The 18,819-nt window shown below is 50.8% G+C and overlaps 1 protein-coding gene across 9 annotated transcripts; it reads left to right on the top strand.

Moving 5' to 3' along the window:
* Positions 1-7,459: 7,459 nt before the first annotated feature.
* Positions 7,460-14,030, top strand: fam83c (family with sequence similarity 83 member C). 9 transcript variants are annotated; one of them, XR_008694874.1, is made up of 7 exons: positions 7,460-8,375; positions 9,316-9,483; positions 10,119-10,243; positions 11,542-11,778; positions 11,944-12,768; positions 12,829-12,848; positions 13,021-14,030. XR_008694874.1 is itself a non-coding variant. In XM_029149944.3 (5 exons), the coding sequence occupies exons 1-5, from the start codon at positions 7,872-7,874 to the stop codon at positions 12,680-12,682; spliced, it is 1,773 nt and encodes a 590-aa protein (XP_029005777.1). In that variant the 5' UTR covers positions 7,460-7,871; the 3' UTR covers positions 12,683-14,030. The 9 variants fall into 9 exon arrangements, 1 of the variants encoding a protein (XP_029005777.1); XR_008694872.1 differs by having other exon boundaries at positions 12,829-12,938; positions 12,969-14,030; XR_008694871.1 differs by having other exon boundaries at positions 11,944-12,778; positions 12,809-12,938; positions 12,969-14,030.
* Positions 14,031-18,819: the final 4,789 nt, after the last annotated feature.

Below are 18,819 nucleotides of genomic sequence, written 5' to 3'. Positions count from 1 at the left end.
TGAACGTCATGGCGTTGCACAGTCAAGCGGCATCTGTCCTGCAGAGGGCGCCACACTCTTTAAAACCCTTCTGAGCCTTCGCTGGAGGCCAAGCAGCAGGTGATGCTCAGGCACGTGACCTCGGCCTTGTTTCTACACCTGGTTGTTGTGTCATGATCCATCTGAAGGATTCATACATAAAGAGATCGTCTGTTTTAGGTTCTGTGGAGGGTTGTTCACTAGTCAATAAATATCACCTGGTGTTTATGAGGCCAGACTTTGTCCTTTCACTGCTGAGTGCTTCCTGTTAGTGGCTGAAGTCAGACGCCTTCGTGTTTCCTGACTCAGCTCAGCGTTTGAACTGCGACCTGCAGAGACTCTGACCTTCGTCTTTTAACCGTGCGTCCACTCACTGACAGACGCTTCCGAGGAACCGTCGCCTTCATCTGCTCTTCATTAAGCAACTTTCAGAAAAAGCTGCTTGCTCCTCGTTTATGTCTTTAATTTAACTTCTTGGCCTCTCACATCCTTTTCATTACTCCGTGTGTTTGACACCAAGGTGAGTGTTAGAGCTCACCTGTTCCTCTGGTAGTGAATCAGCAGCTGCACTCATAGATGTTCTAGGGTTGGAGGGTTTGATGGCGCAGTTCTACAGTGTGGGCTACAGTTAGTTGAGAGTGAACCTCAGTCTGTTCTGTGTCTTCAGAACTAAAAGTGTTGCTCTCTCCTGAACTGGGTCACCAAGCAGGAGTCGTGGAGGATCCCGTGTGGCAGAATGTCCTCCTGACATCTGGGTCAAAGAGCAGATGTTCTGCAGGTCATCTGACAGACGTGTTGCTTTGTTTTATGGGCGTTGGGTTTATTTATCGCTGTCCGCGCCTCAGGACCAGACATTCCCCAGTGGTTGTTTCCAATACAAACCTGATTCGTCAATGAAGCAGATGCTGTTTCCACGTAAACTACAGGGTCTGGAACCCCAAAACAGAAATCACCCCCTGTCGACATTTGATTTCATTACAACTGAAAAAGTCTTTTCTCAGCGTGAGCTCAGAGCTTCACTCTTGTGGAGGCGCCGACCTGCAGGTGTCAGGTGGTTTCCATAAAACTCTAAAACCTGCTTTGGCAGTTGTTTCTTACTGTGATAAGTGCTGAAATGTTCGGATGGTTTTCACACTGCAGGGACATTTTTTAGCACTCGCTGTCCTCACAAAGCAGCTCATGACTCAGTGCGTCTCCACACCTCTGCTTCGTGCTTTCTTCTTTGTCTTCGTCTGGTCTGTGTCCGCGCTGACCCTGGCTTCTTCCATTCGCTTCTTTCTGCGTCTCGTCGTTAGGCGAGACTCATGCGTGTGCGAGGCTCATGTGTGTGAGGCTCATGTGTGTGAGGCTCATGTGTGTGTGAGACTCGTGTGTGAGGCTCATGTGTGTGAGGCTCATGTGTGTGAGGCTCATGTGTGTGAGGCTCATGCGTGTGCGAGGCTCATGTGTGTGAGGCTCATGTGTGTGTGAGACTCGTGTGTGAGGCTCATGTGTGTGAGGCTCATGTGTGTGCGAGGCTCATGCGTGTGCGAGGCTCATGTGTGTGAGGTTCATGCGTGTGCGAGGCTCATGTGTGTGAGGCTCATGTGTGTGTGAGACTCATGTGTGTGAGGCTCATGTGTGTGAGGCTCATGTGTGTGTGAGACTCATGCGTGTGCGAGGCTCATGTGTGTGAGGTTCATGCGTGTGCGAGGCTCATGTGTGTGAGGCTCATGTGTGTGTGAGGCTCATGTGTGTGAGGCTCATGTGTGCGAGGCTCATGCGTGTGCGAGGCTCATGTGTGTGAGGCTCATGTGTGTGAGGCTCATGTGTGTGAGGCTCATGTGTGCGAGGCTCATGCGTGTGCGAGGCTCATGTGTGTGAGGCTCATGTGTGTGAGGTTCATGCGTGTGCGAGGCTCATGTGTGTGAGGCTCATGTGTGTGAGGCTCATGTGTGTGAGGCTCATGTGTGTGAGGCTCATGTGTGTGTGAGGCTCATGTGTGTGAGGCTCATGTGTGTGATGCTCATGCGTGTGTGAGGCTCATGCGTGTGCGAGGCTCATGCGTGTGTGAGGCTCATGTGTGTGAGGCTCATGTGTGTGAGGCTCATGTGTGTGAGGCTCATGCGTGTGCGAGGCTCATGTGTGTGAGGCTCATGTGTGTGAGGCTCATGTGTGTGAGGCTCATGTGTGTGAGGCTCATGTGTGTGAGGCTCATGCGTGTGCGAGGCTCATGTGTGTGAGGCTCATGTGTGTGAGGCTCATGTGTGTGAGGCTCATGTGTGCGATGCTCATGTGTGTGTGTGATGCTCATGGGTGTGTGAGGCTCATGTGTGTGAGGCTCATGTGTGCGAGGCTCATGGGTGTGCGAGGCTCATGCGTGTGCGAGGCTCATGCGTGTGCGAGGCTCATGCGTGTGCGAGGCTCATGCGTGTGCGAGGCTCAGTCCATTCAGCTCCTCAGTCTTTCAGTCACGTCTGTGTGTTGAGCAGCTTTGTCTCTGACAGGACTCGAGTCTCACACTCGGCTGTGAGTTGGAAGCAGCAGAGCTGTGGGTGGACAGCCACTGTGAAAGTCTGTGCTGAGCTGAAGACGTTAACTCTGCCCAGAGCTTTACAGCCTCGCTGTCAGTGAATGGTGGAGGCTAATGCATCATGCACAGCCACACGTCAGGGTGTTTCCTCCTGCAGCCTCCTCCGAGCCCCTGAACCTTTTACACTGGAACAGGCCTGAGAGCAGCTTCATCACTGACCACTGAGGCTGAGCTTTCTGTTCAATGTATTAGACGCAGCATAAGATGTGTTGTGAGGGTTAATGTGTGTCAGGAAGCGAGTTAGTCAGCGAGTTACCATGGTTATTCATGCAAATGAGGAGGCTAAAGGCTCAGTATGCAGATATCTGTGCTTCACCGAGCCACATGTTGAGTGTTGATGTTTTCTGCTGTCGTTTGGACTAAAGCACCATCAGATGGTTGCAGATGCAGTGAGAGCGAGAAGCGGAGCCTGAACTAAATGAGGCTCAAACGTCCCGTCAGGCTTGTTGCTGTAGCTGACACTCACCATGTGATGGTTAAGACTGAAAGAGTAAATGTGATAAAGCTGAAGTGTGATCAAACTGAGCACGTGTCTCCGTCTCTGGCTCGTTGGCAGCTTGTCCTCGTCAGATTCCTGTAACTGATTGTGGTGTTAAATGTGAGTCCTTCCGCCTCCTGAAAAGCTTTTGTTGCTTCCAACAAAGTCATTTTTACATCTCTGATATCTTTATTGTTTCCTTTATGAAACACAGCCATTCACAGCACAGCCGTTCGGCTCATGTTCACACTGCAGCAGATCCTGAATCAGTCGCTTTTATTATGTAACTGGCTCCGCTCGCTGTGTGTGTGTGTGTGTGTGTGTGTGTGTGTGTGTGTGTGTGTGTGTGTGTGTGTGTGTGTGTGTGTGTGTGTGTGTGTGTGTGTGTGTGTGTGTGTGTGTGTTCACACTGTGATACTTCCAACTGAGACTCGTTCACGCACAGTGTCACACATTCAGACTCCAGCTCTGTCGACTGAGGCTCAACCAGAGGAAACCTGTCCGAGGAGCTCTCCTGATCTGGAGACCTGCCCACAACCAAACCCAAGCCAACCACGCGCACATGCAGCCTTAGTTCAAACCTGCGGCTGCTTTCGTGTCGCTGCTTGTGCTGTAGATCTACAGAAACCTGCTGATGCAGCAGTCTCTCAGCGTTTGACTGCAACACAAAGTGACATGAGCACAAAGTGAAGTGAATGCATCCATGAACAGACTCCCAGGAGTGGAAGCTCCACGGTCATCTGGATCTGGTTCGGTTCTGAAGGAACGCCGTCGCTGCGTCAGACTCCAGCTCTGACAGTAAAAGGCCTTGAGGAACATGAATCGAAGGAGGAACGAAGACAGAGAAACCTTTGTGTTGATTTTTATAGTCTGACATGAAGCTCGCTGGCATTTCAAGGCCTTGACTGATTTCCAGGAAGTGGGTGTTTCCAGGCCTGCGATTCCTGAAGGTGTGACAGAAAACCTCTGCATCTATCTTCAGCCTGGCGGATGAAGCTACAAAGCTGCTGTCATTGACCAGTCAGACGCGTGTCTGAGTGTGGGATCCTGTGAAGGTGCTCTGTGTCTGCTTTGAGCCTGATTAAGGAGTGACTCACCCTCAGCTGATCCTCTGTTCAGTTTCATCAACCTTCTCCTGGTCGTCCAGTTGCTCTTACTAACGTTGGGACTTTTCTTTACTTTTGCTCTGCGACCGCTGGGTGTTTCCAGCTTTTATTGTTTGTAGAAAAGCATTTTTATTAAAATGAAGATTCAGGTTTGTGTTTGTTCACACCCCCCTCACACAGTGGGCAGATGTGTGAAGTGTAGTCAGTCTGTTTCATAATGGGAACAACAGGAAGTAAAGACAGTGAAGCCTCACTGCACCTTTTACGGTCTAACATGGATGATGTGGTAGCTGAAGCCACACCCCCACGTTTTGCCCCTCCCACGCAGTTTTCATGCCTGTGTCATTCATTCCATCACCTGTCACCTGCTATGAGCAAATGACCTTTGAACTGCAGCACTTCAGTCTGTCAGGACAAAGGTGTTAAGACATGGCGTCTCATGTAGTTTCCAGGTGATTTGTGTACTTTGTTTAGAAGGAACAGATTAGCCTAGCATTAGCATTTAATGCTAGCACTACTACAACATTACAACCTGGTGTCTTTGAAGTCAACACTGAAAAACGTGTTGTTGGGAAATCGCTTCTCATTTCCACACCCAGCAGTTTCAGAGCAGCTGATGATTCATGTGTTTTAGGGGTTTGCGTCTTTCAGCTCTGTTTCGGTCTCCACCATCACCTGACATCTGTCTCAGCTAAACTCCTAATTTAGAGCTTTGTCTTGTTTAAATCCTCCTGCAATATAGGAAATAAAGACATTAAGACTTTAACACAAGTTAGATCAGATCAGCGTCTTAACAGAGTTGAGTATTTAACAGAACCAGACCTCGACCTGAACAGGTCCCCAAAAGGAGGAAGTGATCACGTAAGTTTGAATCTAGTTTCTTTGGACTGAGAGCAGGAGCTGATCAACCACAGTAAATGAGTTGGCTGCATCTCTGGGGTTCCTGCTTCCTTCTTCATCTCCTTTCCTCCAACATCGTGACTCAGTGGTTTCAGTTTTCCAGGTACTTCTGCATATGAGCCTTGAAGTTGTTTCCATTACGCCGCTGTTTGCTGTGACTCATCCAGGTGACTTCCCCACGGCGTCACATGACTCGTGTGTGTATTACCTACTAACAGGAAGTTGTGTCCATTAATTTGGAATTACTGTGAAGTTGTGTAACTGCATGTGCAGGTTTGGCTAAGTCCTTGTGAAACTAAAAACAGCCGTCACTTTGAAGTTACAAAGAAACATTTTCTGGCTTCTTCAGTAGAAGAATGATTAAAATAGCTCCAGCACCAACGAGCCACGGACTCTGAGCAGCGTCAGCGCTTGGTTTTCACTGAACTAGAAGCACCAGTTGAGCTGCACCTGAAGGTGACAGATTAAAACGCTCGAGGAGCAGCTTTATAGCTGCTGTATTTGGAGCCAGTGTCTGATTAGCTCAGGTGGGTCGGCTCAGTCTGCATCTACAGCCGCACCGAGCTCTAAACGCAGAACTCTTTAATGTGAAGTGTCACTTCATGCTAAATGCTAATCACACACTTCCTTGTTTAAGCAGTGTGAGCTGGCACCTCACCCTTCAGAGCAAATAGTCAGTCACACGTCCAGGATGTTTGGTGCTGGGGTCGGATCAGCACAGAGAGAGAGTTCTGTGAGCGTTTGACCCGAGCAGAAACTCACGTAGGACAGATGAGATCAGCTCTGTCTCCCTGAGGAGCAGAGTCCCAGTTCCTCACAGGGAAAATCACTGGAAAGTCACAGTTCACATGACCCGACGACGTTTTAGATCCAGTCGTCCCAAAGTTTCCAGACAGAATAGAAGCGTTTGACATTTAAATGGGGAAACAAATCAAAAGCTGCTTTTTCCAGCTACTTCGCAAGTGAAAGGTTTAAAGCTAAAGTTTAACAAGGACGAACATGCTTGATGCTGCGAGGTCACAGGTCACAGACTGATATGAGCCTGTTCACCTTCATCTCTGTAGTTACACCGTAGACGCCCTGACAAAGCAGAGAAGTGGCAAATGACCCACACTCTGGGCAGACCCTGAACATCTCACAATGACCTCTAATGTTCACCAGACCTGAAAAAGGAAAACACTTGGACATATTTACATCTGATAGAAGATATACTTGTTTGAAGCCAGGTTTGACTGAGAGAGCCCTGTCAGTTCACACTGTGGGTAAAGGAGCCAAACGTGAGAGTCCGGCTCCAACTGTCTGTCGACCAGTGCAGACTTCAGCTCAGCCTCACGGCTGGAGAACATGGTGACGTCAGGCTTCATCAGCTGTTGTAAACCTGTCAATCAAACAGCTGCATCGTCTGCGTCTCGTTTGATGTGATTAGGACAAACTGGCAGAGTCACATGTTTCAGTAGAAGCCAGTGATGATTTATCACAGACCTTTTGGCTTCACTGAAGGTCTCTTATCTCATCTCATCTCATCTCATCTCATCTCATCTCATCTCATCTCATCTCATCTCATCTCATCTCATCTCATCTCATCTCATCTCATCTCATCTCATCTCATCTCATCTTATCTTATCTTATCTTTTCTTATCTAAAACAGTTGGTGAGTCAACTGAACATTTATCCTGCTGCAGTTCTAATAATAATTGTAATAACTACAAGTGTGGTACAAGTGGCGTTTCACAGTGAGATTCCAACAAACTATGAGGTCATCTTGTAAGGAAACCCAGTTGTCATCAAGTAAACAATCTGTCATAAGACTTTAGAAATAAAAAACAAAATTAATTACAATCAGTTAATAATCACATCATGTCTATGTCGATTAAACCTTTATTTCTATTGAATTCACTGAATAAATCTTCAGTTGAAAGTATTTGTTCTGCTTTTATCTTCCTGCTTATGACTTATCAGTTAAATGTACATAGATACTATACTCATTATTGACTGATTTGTGTGTAACTGGTTCTACTGGTTTAGGTGGAGCTGCTGTAGCTGTACAGTTAGTTTAGTGGGTCACGTGACGTGATAGATCTACACATCCTTAGAGCAGCATGAAGAACATCACACAGAGAAGCGAGTCACTTCCACAAAGGAAGTGTGAGCTTATAAACAGCACCGACCAGTCCATAAAGGCCCAGAGGCACGTTATCAGACTTCATGTTTTAGCATCTGCAGCTGTAAAAAACTAGCTATTCTGGCCCGTCTGTTGCTTGTAGTATTTGTATTAGTATTGTATTTGTATCTTTGTATTTCTCCTCAAACGTATGTTGGAGATTTTTGTATGAGTTGCTCTTTTTTTGCTGGAGCTTTATTTTGAAACAAGCCCCGCCCTCTGTCAGCTTTGGCTGGTTGGCGTGGCAACCTGAGGACCAATCCCGGGGGTGGGGGTTGTGGGGGTGGAGCCAGCACCGAGAGCCAATGACAGCGCAGGTGTCGACAGGTGAGCGCGGACGAGCGGCTTCGCTGTGGAAAAGCCTCCTGGGAGCGGATCCGGTCTGACGCAGCGGGAACCGGAGACGCCGGGACCATTACACACCGAGGACGCGGCGGTGCTGCTGGTCCGGACCCGAGCTGCGCAGACGGACGACGTGCTTTGAGGGGACAGGTCTCCAACCCGGAGCGGCTCCGTCTGTTGATGTTTGCGCTGCGCCGCAGCCGCAGCGGGACTCTGCGCGTCCTTTAACCCGCTCTTGGAGCCGGTCCGACGGTCACTGGCTCGCTTCGTCTGACCGATCAAAGCCGGAGCGACATGCTCAGCTCGGAGGGTCTGCGGCCGAGTCCCAACGGCAGGAAGCCGCTGGGCAAGCTCGCCTCCCGCCTGGAGGAGGTGAAGAACCCGTGGCGCCAGGTCTCCACGCTGGAGCTGAGCCACAACGAGGCGGCGCGGCTGGCGACGGACGCGCTGCTGGAGCACGGGGAGCAGGAGTACCGCAGGGTTCTGGCCGAGGAGCGCGAGGTCAGCTTCCTGTCCCCGCTCGAGCTCCGCTACATCAGCCAGCACGGGGCCAAGGCGCGCGGCTCCGACAGCAACGGCGCCGGCGAGCGGGACTTCGGGGACGCGGACGCCGTGTCCGAGCTCACCTCCGGGACCTACTTCCCCATGATGTCCGACGAGGAGCCGCCGATGCTGGAGCTCGGCTGGCCCGAGGCGCCGGTGCGCTACGGACCGTCCGAGACCCAGATCTACTTCCAGAGGGACAAGTCCCACAACATCAAAGACATCATCAGGTCCCTGATCAACAAGGCCAAGAAGGTAGGCCACGCGGCTGCTGTTGGTATTATGGGATGTTTGTACAGGAGCAGCACACCTGAGCCGCTCCTCTTCCTCCTCCTCCTCATCATCAGCTCTTCATCAGCGCTGAGCAGACACCGCGTCTGTTGTACTTTGTTGTGTTTGTGCTGGTTTCCTCTTTTCGTCTGATTGGACTCGTTGTTGTTCCACATGCTCAGTGCCTCAGACCGTGACCTAAAGCCTCATGATCGGTGAATGAAGAACGCAGCAGCTGGTGTCAGACGCTTCCTGTCTGCTTTGACCGCTGAGTCTGCGCTAATTAAAGTGAAAGCGCCTCCTTCACGGAGGTGAATGTGACACGGAGCCCTGAAGCTGACCTCTTTCCCACGTTTGTGCAGAGTCCGTGACCTTTGACCTCTTTTTGACATAACAGCGTATCTTCCCTGTGGACGCGTTTCTAGCGAGAAGCTGAAGCTTTCTGTAAATGAGCGGTGCTTGTGCTGCAGAACCCGTTCCCTCCTGTCAATCACTCAGCGCCTGCTGCTTTGCACGCACATGCTGGCAGATGCTGCCTGCAGGCCTGTACTGTACAGACGCTGTGTTGGAACAGCTCAAGCCTGTGCTTCGTGTCGAGAGTGTGTTTGACACGAGTCCTGAACGCCTCCTCAGCCGCAGAAGCGCGTTCCTCAAAGCGTGTTCGTTTATAATTGAGTCTTTAAAAGGTCCCTTGTTTCCAGGAGCTAATTGTGTCCCTGCGGTTTAAGACCGAGGCAGTTCAAAAAGGCACTCGTTTGAGTTATTTCCAATCTGACTGATTCAATAATCAGCCAGTTATTTCCAGCCTTCCCGTTTTCCTCATTAGACCAGTCCTCCGTGGTTGCAGCTTTTATTTTGAAGGGCAGGCGCCCTCCGAGGCCTCACTCATGAAATGTTGATGCTGACGTGTGGCGTCTCCTGCCAGGTGATCGCGCTGGTGATGGACACGTTCACCGACGTGGACCTGCTGTGTGATCTCATGGAGGCGTCCAACAAGCGCCGGGTCCCCGTCTACATCCTGCTGGATGAGAAGAACCTGGGCAGCTTCACGGACATGTGCTCGGCGCTGGACGTGCAGAACTCGCACCTGAGTGTAAGTTCTGTTGAACAGGAAGCTGAGGACGAATCGTACGCATACTTCACTAACGCATGCAACGCACACGCTTCACTGGTGAAATGGGCCCTGGAGCCAAAACAAGTGTAATTACTGGGAGGAGCTGCAGCACCAGTCTGGCCCAGTCTGCAGCTGGTAGAACTTTCCCTGTGTTAAAACTCACAGTGACGTGTTGGAATCAGTCCGTGGGTTATGAAGTGAAACTCTGTTCTGTGTGTGTGTGTGTGTGTGTGTGTGTGTGTGTGTGTGTGTGTGTGTGTGTGTGTGTGTGTGTGTGCGTGTGTGTGCGCGTGTGTGTGCGCGTGTGTGTGCGCGTGTGTGTGTGCGTGTGTGTGTGCGCGTGCGTGTGCATGTGTGTATGTGTGTGTGCGTGCGTGTGCGCGTGTGTCTCTGGTTCTCCTGGTTCCACAGCTGCAGAGAAACACGGAACAAACAGTTGTCCATCTGTCACACTGACCTTTACGTTCTCACCTCATTTGAATTGTAAAACACCAGCTCACACACACACACACTCTGTGGGCTGCTTCGTACTCAGGAATGCCAGCGTATGATCCACATTCACTCTGTTTTCATGCGCAACGCTCTGAAGTGACTCATCATGTGCTTCTGTGCAGAACATGCGAATCCGCAGCGTGTGCGGCGACACCTACTGCACCAAGAGCGGCAAGAAGTTCACGGGTCAGGTCCTGGAGAAGTTCCTGATCATCGACTGCGAGGAGGTGATCGCGGGATCGTACAGGTGAGTTCGAGCCTCCTCCCGAAGCTGCAGCGCGTTAAAAGCTGGGACTGAAGGAGCACGAGGGGAGTCATAAGGACGAGCTGCGTGCGACTGGTTCCACTGGGAACAGACGCTTCTGCCGTTCAGACCAGCAGGAAGCGGCGTCAGTGACGTGGTGATAATGAATGTATCCAACGCTGCGGTCGGAGCCCTTTGATCCCACGGTGCGAGTGGCGTCATGGAGTCTCTGTGCCTGTGGGAGACTCAGACGCTGGGACGTTGTTTCCCTCGGTCGGTCGAGCAGCTAAAAGTCCCATGTGATCCTCGAGTGACGAGTGACTGACAGGAGGGAGGGGCTTCTCTGCTCACTGATTCTCTGCTCAATCCTTTCTCTTCGTATCTTGATTTAATTAAAGTTGTAAGTGAGGCTTTGCTTCCGGTCCTGATGAAAGGTCTGTTGCGTCTGGGTTGGGTCGAGCCAGGCATGTGGGCCGACAGGCATGCAGCGAGGAATGAAGGGTGAGGCTCTGGAGGCGAACACAGGCTCATCACAGTAATAAAAGGCAGAGTGACAGCGCCGCGCAGGGAGGGGCCCGACCATCAGCTTATTTGAGAAGCAAAGACTGAGGAGCAGATAACGATCACAATAGTAATAATGGCGTTTATCTGTTCGGCCAAGTGTCACGTTTCATAATATTTATCTGAGATAACATGAAGTAAAGACGTTGACTTTACTTCATGAGTGGCTGATCTACTCAACGTGGTTCTAGGTTTAGAGAAACGTCAGAACCAAAGCAGCAAACTGAACTGAGAGCAGCTTTTAGGTTTTATTCAGGAGTTTAACAGGAGTCTGTTCTGTGCAACAAACAAGAGGAAACGCTCTGGACAGAGTGTGGTCACTTTATTAGGAACAGTGTGAACCCAGCAGTTCTGACCCATCTGAGGTTCCATGAGCTCAGGCTGCCATCGTTCACGGCCTCCTGAAGCTTTAAGCAGCGGTGCTGCGTTTGGGTTCACAGACGTTTGCTGCAGACCGATCGGTTCTGCACAGATCCTATGGACTAAAGTCACGGACGGTGGAGCCTGCTCTTGTTTGCTGAGCCAGTGGTTCTTCGTCTTCATCCTCCTCGTCCACACATTACCTGATGACTCACTGCTGACTCATCAAGTCCAGCAAAGCGTTTTAGCAGGTGGAGGTGGAGGACGGCAGGCGTCACATTGTTTCGTAATGTCTGTTAGTCGTGTTTGTGACACACATGCGTAATGCTCCCATCGGGCCCGGTTCTGATCCGTCAGTTAACGCTTCCTGTTTCTTCCAGCTTCACCTGGCTGTCGGCTCAGGTGCACAGCAACATGGTGATGCACTTCTCCGGCCGCATCGCCGACAGCTTTGACCGGGAGTTCAGGTGCATGTACGCCGACTCGCAGATCATCGACGGCTTCTCCAACCCAGAGGAGGACGGGATGCACTACTACCCCAGCTACCAGTCAGTGCTGGCGCCCAGCATGGGCCTGGGCCTGGCTCCACTCATGGGCCTGGATCTGCTGGCTGACAGGTACTGATGGGAGACACACACACACACACAGGACAGCAAGACGAGTATATAATGTATTATTATTCTACAATATATCGGTACTGCTTTAGAAGCAGCGGTGTGTTTATACAGTGATATGGTTTCTCCCACTCGTCTGATCACTGTCACCTCTCGTCTCCTCTGCAGGACGAGGGATCGCGGCTGCTCTGAGAACTCCAGCAGTCAGTCCAGCAACAGCGTGTCCAGCGTGAAGGCCGCCCCAGGGATGGCCTCCAACAACGTCTACAAGGTCACTCAGGGTCACGACGTGAAGGACAGCACGTCTCACTTCAGTCCCGAGAGGAGGGGTGGGGGGCCGACCCCCGGACCCCGGGGCTCCGCCAACGGGGGAAGCAGCCCCACCCCCCTGCACGAGCGAGTGTCCCCCCCGTACGGTCAGCCCATCGGCATCGAGTGGAACAAGGCCAACGCGGCGGATCTCATGAGGTCTAACATCAGCGGAGCCTCCTCCAAGTTCCAGGCATTGGGCTTGTATGACCACAAACCCAACATGTTCCACGGAACCCCCAACTCAAACCTGACACCCAAAGCCCCGACGCCAGCCCCCGTCAACGACCTCAAACCCGGCCTCAAACAGAGGACTCCCCCCAATCAGTTCCTCAACAAGTTCACAGACTTCTTCAAAGACAAAGACTACAGGTCTCCCTCCCCCCTCAACTCCAGCGGCTGGGGGGGCCCGGACCTCTGCCAGCCAGAGCCAGAGAGCCAGCAGAGCCCCCCTCCTCCGCCCTCGCCGGGCGCCGTGATAAGCCGGAACGATAACAAACGCTTGACGCTGGGCCACAGCAAACTGGACCTGGTCAACAAATACAACAAGAAGACCAGGCCGGTGTACAGCCGCTTCGAGCTCAAGAGTACGAACTGAAGAGCTGAGGGGGTGGGTCCCAGCAGGTCTGGGCAGGTCCCAGCGGGTCTAAGCGGGTCCATCAGGACCCGAGTGGGTCCTGGAAGGTCCCATTAGGTCTGAGTGGGTCCCGGAAGGTCCCATTAGGTCTGAGTGGGTCCCGGCAGGTCTGAGCAGGTCCCGGCAGGTCCCATCAGGTCTGAGCGGGTCCCAATAGGTCCCAAAAGGTCCCAGCGGGTCCAAGCGGGTCCATCAAGACCCGAGTGGGTCCTGGCAGGTCCCATTAGGTCTGAGTGGGTCCCGGCAGGTCCATCAGGCCCCGAGTGGGTTCCGGCAGGTCCATCAGCGGGTCCCGGCAGGTCCATCAGGCCCCGAGCGGGTCCCGGCGGGTTCATTGAACTCGGCATCGCAGACAACAAGTCTCGTGTTTGATTCCTTCTTTCACTGTCTGGATCACGCCTTCTTCCTCTGTGGTTCCTGAAACCACGTTGCCTTTTATCTTGTACCAACGAGACTGTGGCATTTTGTTGTTGTTGTTGTTTACAAAACGCGTTCTACAAATGAACATTTTACAAAGTTTTCAGATTTTTGGAGCGTTAACGTTCGACTCACACACAGGTGGAATTTTGTGGAAAATGAAGAGAAGCTGTTTTTCTTACGGAGTGTGTGAGAGTTTGCCAAAGCTCCAAACCAGATGGTTCCACAGTCATTCCTGTTATTTGTGACTTAACTTCACTGCAGTAGAAACATTGTTTGCTTTTTTTCCTCACCTAATTCATGACAACATGGATTAAATATGGGAGGTTTCAGGAGCTCGCTGTCATCTGGGTCACGGCTCAGGGTTTTGTCAGTGTCTGGTTCCCAATTATTCAACATTTTCAGATCTGATTAAATTCATTTAAATAATAATGATGAGTGGAGGAGTCAGAATCATCCACGCTCGATGCTTCGGGACATTCAGAAGTTGAGTTGAAACCAAATCAAATTTCCCCTTTAAGGTAAAATAAGCTGTGAGCTTTAGATTCCGGTGTCAGACCAAACCAGGTGCCTTCTTCTCTGCCTTAACGTTTACAACCGTCACCCTGAAGCTTCAATGAAGGTACGAAGCAGCGTCATGTTGTGTGTGAGGAGAAGGTGGATGAACAAAAAGAGGCCGATGAGTTTGTAGAACCTGATCCTTTTAAGATCAACCTGACGTCTCAGCAATAAAGAATAGTCATCACTGTTCAGACATGGACTTAAACTGTACATACAGGACTTTTTTATTTTTACAATTTATTCACCAGATAATGTGAAGATAAATGTTAAATTTGTGTTGAAAGAATTTATAAGATGAACATTTAAGGATTGAATAAAATATAAGTGAAGAGCTTTTGTGTCAAATTATTGTCACGCTGAACCTCAATGAGTCTGAAGCTGATGAAACTAGACGAACTAAACTTCCCCAAACCGTCTGATCACCTGAGGATTCTCTTCAGTGTTTCCATTTTCCTGTCGAATCTGAATTAAAGCCGGGTCCATGTCGTGGTTCCAGGCTGCAGGTCTCTGGTGTGGGCATGTTTAGGTTCTGCGCTGGGCCCGTTTTCCTGTCAGGAAGTAAACACAGGATGGACGCACACAATAAAAACAATGGAGCCTCAAAGAAAGCAGCTCTAAATCTGGAGAAACCCATCGTTACTGTCACTAACTGGTAACTGGTGTCACTGGGCTGGAACCAGTCCGCCTGCTGCAGCCAGGCTTGGTTTGATGGGACAGAACCAGTCCGCCTGCTGCAGCCAGGCTTGGTTTGATGGGCCTCCACTGGCCAACAGGTGGCGGTAATGAGCAGCTAGGAGCCAACAAAGACGGGAAGGAAGAAGTCTGCAGCTGAAGACCTAAAGCTCCGCCTCCGACAGGAAGGAAACGCTCCGAATGGGAACGTGGCCCTGATTGTTTGGGTAGAGTCCAGGGGGTTTTGATTATTCTGTGTGGCTGCTTCAGGGTCAGACCCTGGGTTATTTTACAGCAGCTGGTTCAGAAGGCTCAGCTCCTACAGATGCAGGAGGACCTCCAGCTGTGTTTATGGGACAGACACAGCTCCACCGCGGGGCTCACGGTTCTGAGCACATGCTGAGCTCGGAGACCCGGGGACTGTGGCTCTGGCCCGTTCTGGCCCGGTCTGTGCTGCTGGGCGTCACCTTCAGGAAGCAGCTCTTCCTGCACCTCCAGCTATTTTCTGCGTTTGCATTGTGTTGGTGTTGTCCAGTCTGTGTAGTGACGTCATTCAGTCACAGCTGTTGTTCAACAGATGGTTCACATCTGTGATCTGATCCAGAACCTGCTGATCACAGCAAAACTGAAATATATAAATACAAGAGAAGCTGATTCGACGTTATTTATGTCCAGTCATTTATGTGTAGTTGTTTTTAGACGTTTGATTCTTTTCATCTCGGACAGTTTCAGGCCGTGTGGCTCCTTCAGAACCTTCAGGTTCTGTTTGCATGTTTATCCGTCATCAGTTCATGACTAACCGCGTCTCAGTCAGAGGCTTTATTTGTGATCACGTGCTGTTTGTTCCGGTATCGTTCAGTCATCGGTGGAACCGCAGCCTCCTCCCTCGGCTGTTGTTGGTTCTGATCCGTGATTAGCTCTTTTCTGGGTCACTGTTTGCTGCAGTCAGACGCGAGGCCGGTGTCGCGTTGCTCACTCATTGTTGCTGCGTCTGTGTCTGTCGCATATTTACATCTGGGCTTTAAGCGTCGGCAGAATGCGCTGCTTGAACCGAACCAACGACCTCTGACATTCACCTCTCATAAACAGAAACACGCTGATAATCCTCAGATGATGAATTGCAGTAAACACCAAACAGACTGAGCAGGTTTCAGCATCTTCAGCTGCTCTGCTCAGGGCTTAATGCTGGAATGTGGCCTCTCACTCTGGAACTTGTTTGTTCCTTCACTGTTTAAACTTAAACTTGTCCCTCAGACCTTGACCTCTGACCCACAGACAGTTTGACAGCTGTCTATTTTATATAATCTTTCTTGTGGAGCAGCATCGTTCACATGGTTCAGGCTCAGCACGTCACGGCTTCAATACTTTAAGAAGCTTTAATACTGAAAGCAAAGATCAGAGTTAATTAACTGTCACTGGAGTAAATTCCAAAGGCCTGAAACATTGGTCTGTCTCTTTACTGGCATCGAGTTACGAGCTGATCGTTGAGAAGCTCCACAGGGTGCGGCGGCGTCAGACGGAGGTTTGCCTTTTGTTGAAGTTACTACGAGGCATCAAAGCCGAGCAGCTTTCAAGGCTGCAGTGACGCAAAGGTTCAAAACAAACAGATCAGTCACGAGACGGCGCCGAGCGCTCCATCACATCCAGCGTCCTCATCTGGACCGACCGGAGCCTCGGTCCTGGTCTGTGTCCACCACCAGAACAGAGAGGAAACACTGTGAAAGTGACCCAGCAGCGTTTCAGGCCACGTTAGTGAAACACCTGAACACGTCACGCTGTGCGTTTCACAGATGAGCAGAGAATCAGAGCACTTTTTACACAAGCCAGAACCCAAAGAAGCCAGAACCACAAGCGGGGTCCAGTGTGGGTTCTTATGACGCGACTCTGAGAAGCTGCAGCAAAGACCAAACCTGAAACGTTACTGACCCTCAGTGGTGGAAACCGTGAACTGACGACAGACACTTATGTGTTTCTTTACTTCATTACTACATTAAGATGCTGAGGATGAATAAATCAAATAAAACCAATGTTCAACCTAAACGGACACAAACTAAGTCAACAGGAGCAAATGCTGTGAAGAAGAGTTGCTTCAAACTTCAGAGACAAACCCATCAAAACAGACACACTGAATGTGAGTGAGTCACAGTAAACAGTGAGTGGAGTTTCACTGAATCAGAGTCCAGCCTTTAACCAGCTGGACCTCTAACAGTCAGACTGTTGCTGAGTTAAACTCTTATTTTGTGACTTGAATGAGGACAAAAATGCTTCAAATTGTCTCTAAAAACATGTTTTATGATCAGTGTTTTGGGGTTGAACAGACCGACGGTAACAATGTCACACCAGCGTTTGGTGTGTTGGTTTTTAATATGTTACTAAGCTCAACCATAAATAGTTTCACAGCAAAACTGAATGAATCCCCAAATGTTCGGTTCTAATGTAGAACCGAACCACGGACCATGGACCCGTTAGTGGTGGTCTGTGACGGTTCAGTTCTACATTAGAATGGTTCTACATTAGAACCGAACCACGGACCGTGAGTTAGTTCTCAGGTACATTAAACTCTGGCCTTTGGCAAAGACAAGTCATTTTGATCCCAGGAATCTGATGGTGGAGAGAGTCATTGACATCAGAACCAAGCTTCAGTCCAAATAAACGTTATCTAAGCGAAGAGTCCACAAACCATCACCCTGCGCTACGTTCGCATTGATCCATGTGATTTTAGCCAAAAGGTGAGAATCGCTTGGGCTGCTGAACTGCATGCTGGGACAATGCTACAATGAAATGAATGCATCGTTTAACCCCAGACATAGAAGGTCAAAGGTCAAGCACACCATGTTCTCGCTCACTACGTGGCTGTATTTCATCTAATAATCCTCTCACACAACGCTGCTGCTCTGCGTTCAGCTAAACGTTTACTTGCTCCAGCGTCTAGACCTCGGACTCGGAGGTCGGTCCAGAGCTCTGATTGGTCGCTGCTCTCCTCCTCCTCCTGGATCTGTGGCCTCTAGGGTGATGCCTTCACTGCTGCTTTTGCCGTGAAGCCATGGGCTCTGGAATCTCATCCACGGAGGCCGAGCCGCTTCCTGTTCCTTGTGTGAATCCTGTAAGGGCTGCGTTCAGGTCCTACCTCCAGCTGTGCTCCAGCTGCCGCATGTTGGTACTGATGACTCTGAGATATTCCGGCCTGGACTCACACGGATGCACTGGGCTCCCGTCTGGGCTCGTTCACGCCGGTCCCCAAACCGCGGGTTCGGTTCTGGCCGTGGTCATGGAGCTGTGCGTCACAGAGAGCGCGGGGACGCGTCCTCCATGCTCCCGCAGGTGTGTGTTTCTCCACCGGGCACGAGTACGTGAGACGCCACCGCAGGTTCATGTCCGATTAGAAGCGTTGGCCTGAAGAGTCTGGAGCCTCAGCTGAGCCGACACAGGACCGCGCTCAGGACCCGTTACTGCTGGACGGACAGATGAGCACCCGCGGTTCATGATCTGGGTCCACGGGGCCTCATTCCACGTCCAGATGCTGATCCACGCAGCTCGACTGGCAGCTCAGTCGGGTCAGAATTCATCTAACGACGCGGTGACGATCAGCAGGGCTGAATCTGCTGCTGCCAAAACAGCAGAGGTTCAGACGAGTAGAAGCTCCCTGCACTGTGTGTCGGAGCTCTTCTCAGATGAGCCAACGCGTTGCTTAGAGGAAACCGAGACCCACTGGAAGTTCAACCGCTGCCGTTACAGGGGAGTCGACCTTTCCACAGCGTTCATGAACCACGTTCTCTCAGACTACGACGCTTCTCAGACGTGAGGACCAAACTCAGGGCTTTGTTTCTGTAGAACTGTGGATCCTCACACCTGGTTCTTGTTCATATGTGAATGTGCTGATGGTTCCTCAGTAAATATTTGCCTCTGGTTTGGACCTTGGGCTCAGGCAGCACCTCGTTCATCTACACAATCTGCTGCTCTGAGTCCAGACCTGGGTCCAGTAGAGAAGAACTGGAGCGTCGCTCATTGAGTCTCTGCTGAACTCCTGGCCTGGACTCCAACTCTGCTCAGCTCTACTTTGACGGCCTGGTGGCCCCTGTCTATGCCCACAGGCTCGGTTCTGCACTGGCCCGGTTGAATCAACAGGGAGAAGCTGGGTCCAGGCCCGGCTCAGCACCAGGACCGACCAGCCAACTGCCTTCACTCAATCAGAGCCACCATCACTTTACATGTGCAACATCTGGACCGGCTGCTGGAGACGTAGAAGCCCTACGAGGTCAGCAACGCCCGAACAACCAACAGGGGAACAGCTTCAGCAAAAAGGAAGGCGAGTCTAGAAAACGGGACGTGTCCGTTTGAGTCGTCATCACGAAAACTCAGACTTAAACGGTCAGTTTGGACTCTCTGATCCACCAGCATCATTGATTCCCTCTGCCAACACATAACATCTGGATGCAAACCTGCACCTT

Source organism: Betta splendens, chromosome 5 (genome assembly GCF_900634795.4).
Source record: "Betta splendens chromosome 5, fBetSpl5.4, whole genome shotgun sequence".
Lineage (NCBI taxonomy): Eukaryota > Metazoa > Chordata > Actinopteri > Anabantiformes > Osphronemidae > Betta > Betta splendens.
The sequence above is the reverse complement of the archived record's forward strand: the minus strand, read 5'-3'. Positions and strand labels throughout refer to the sequence as shown.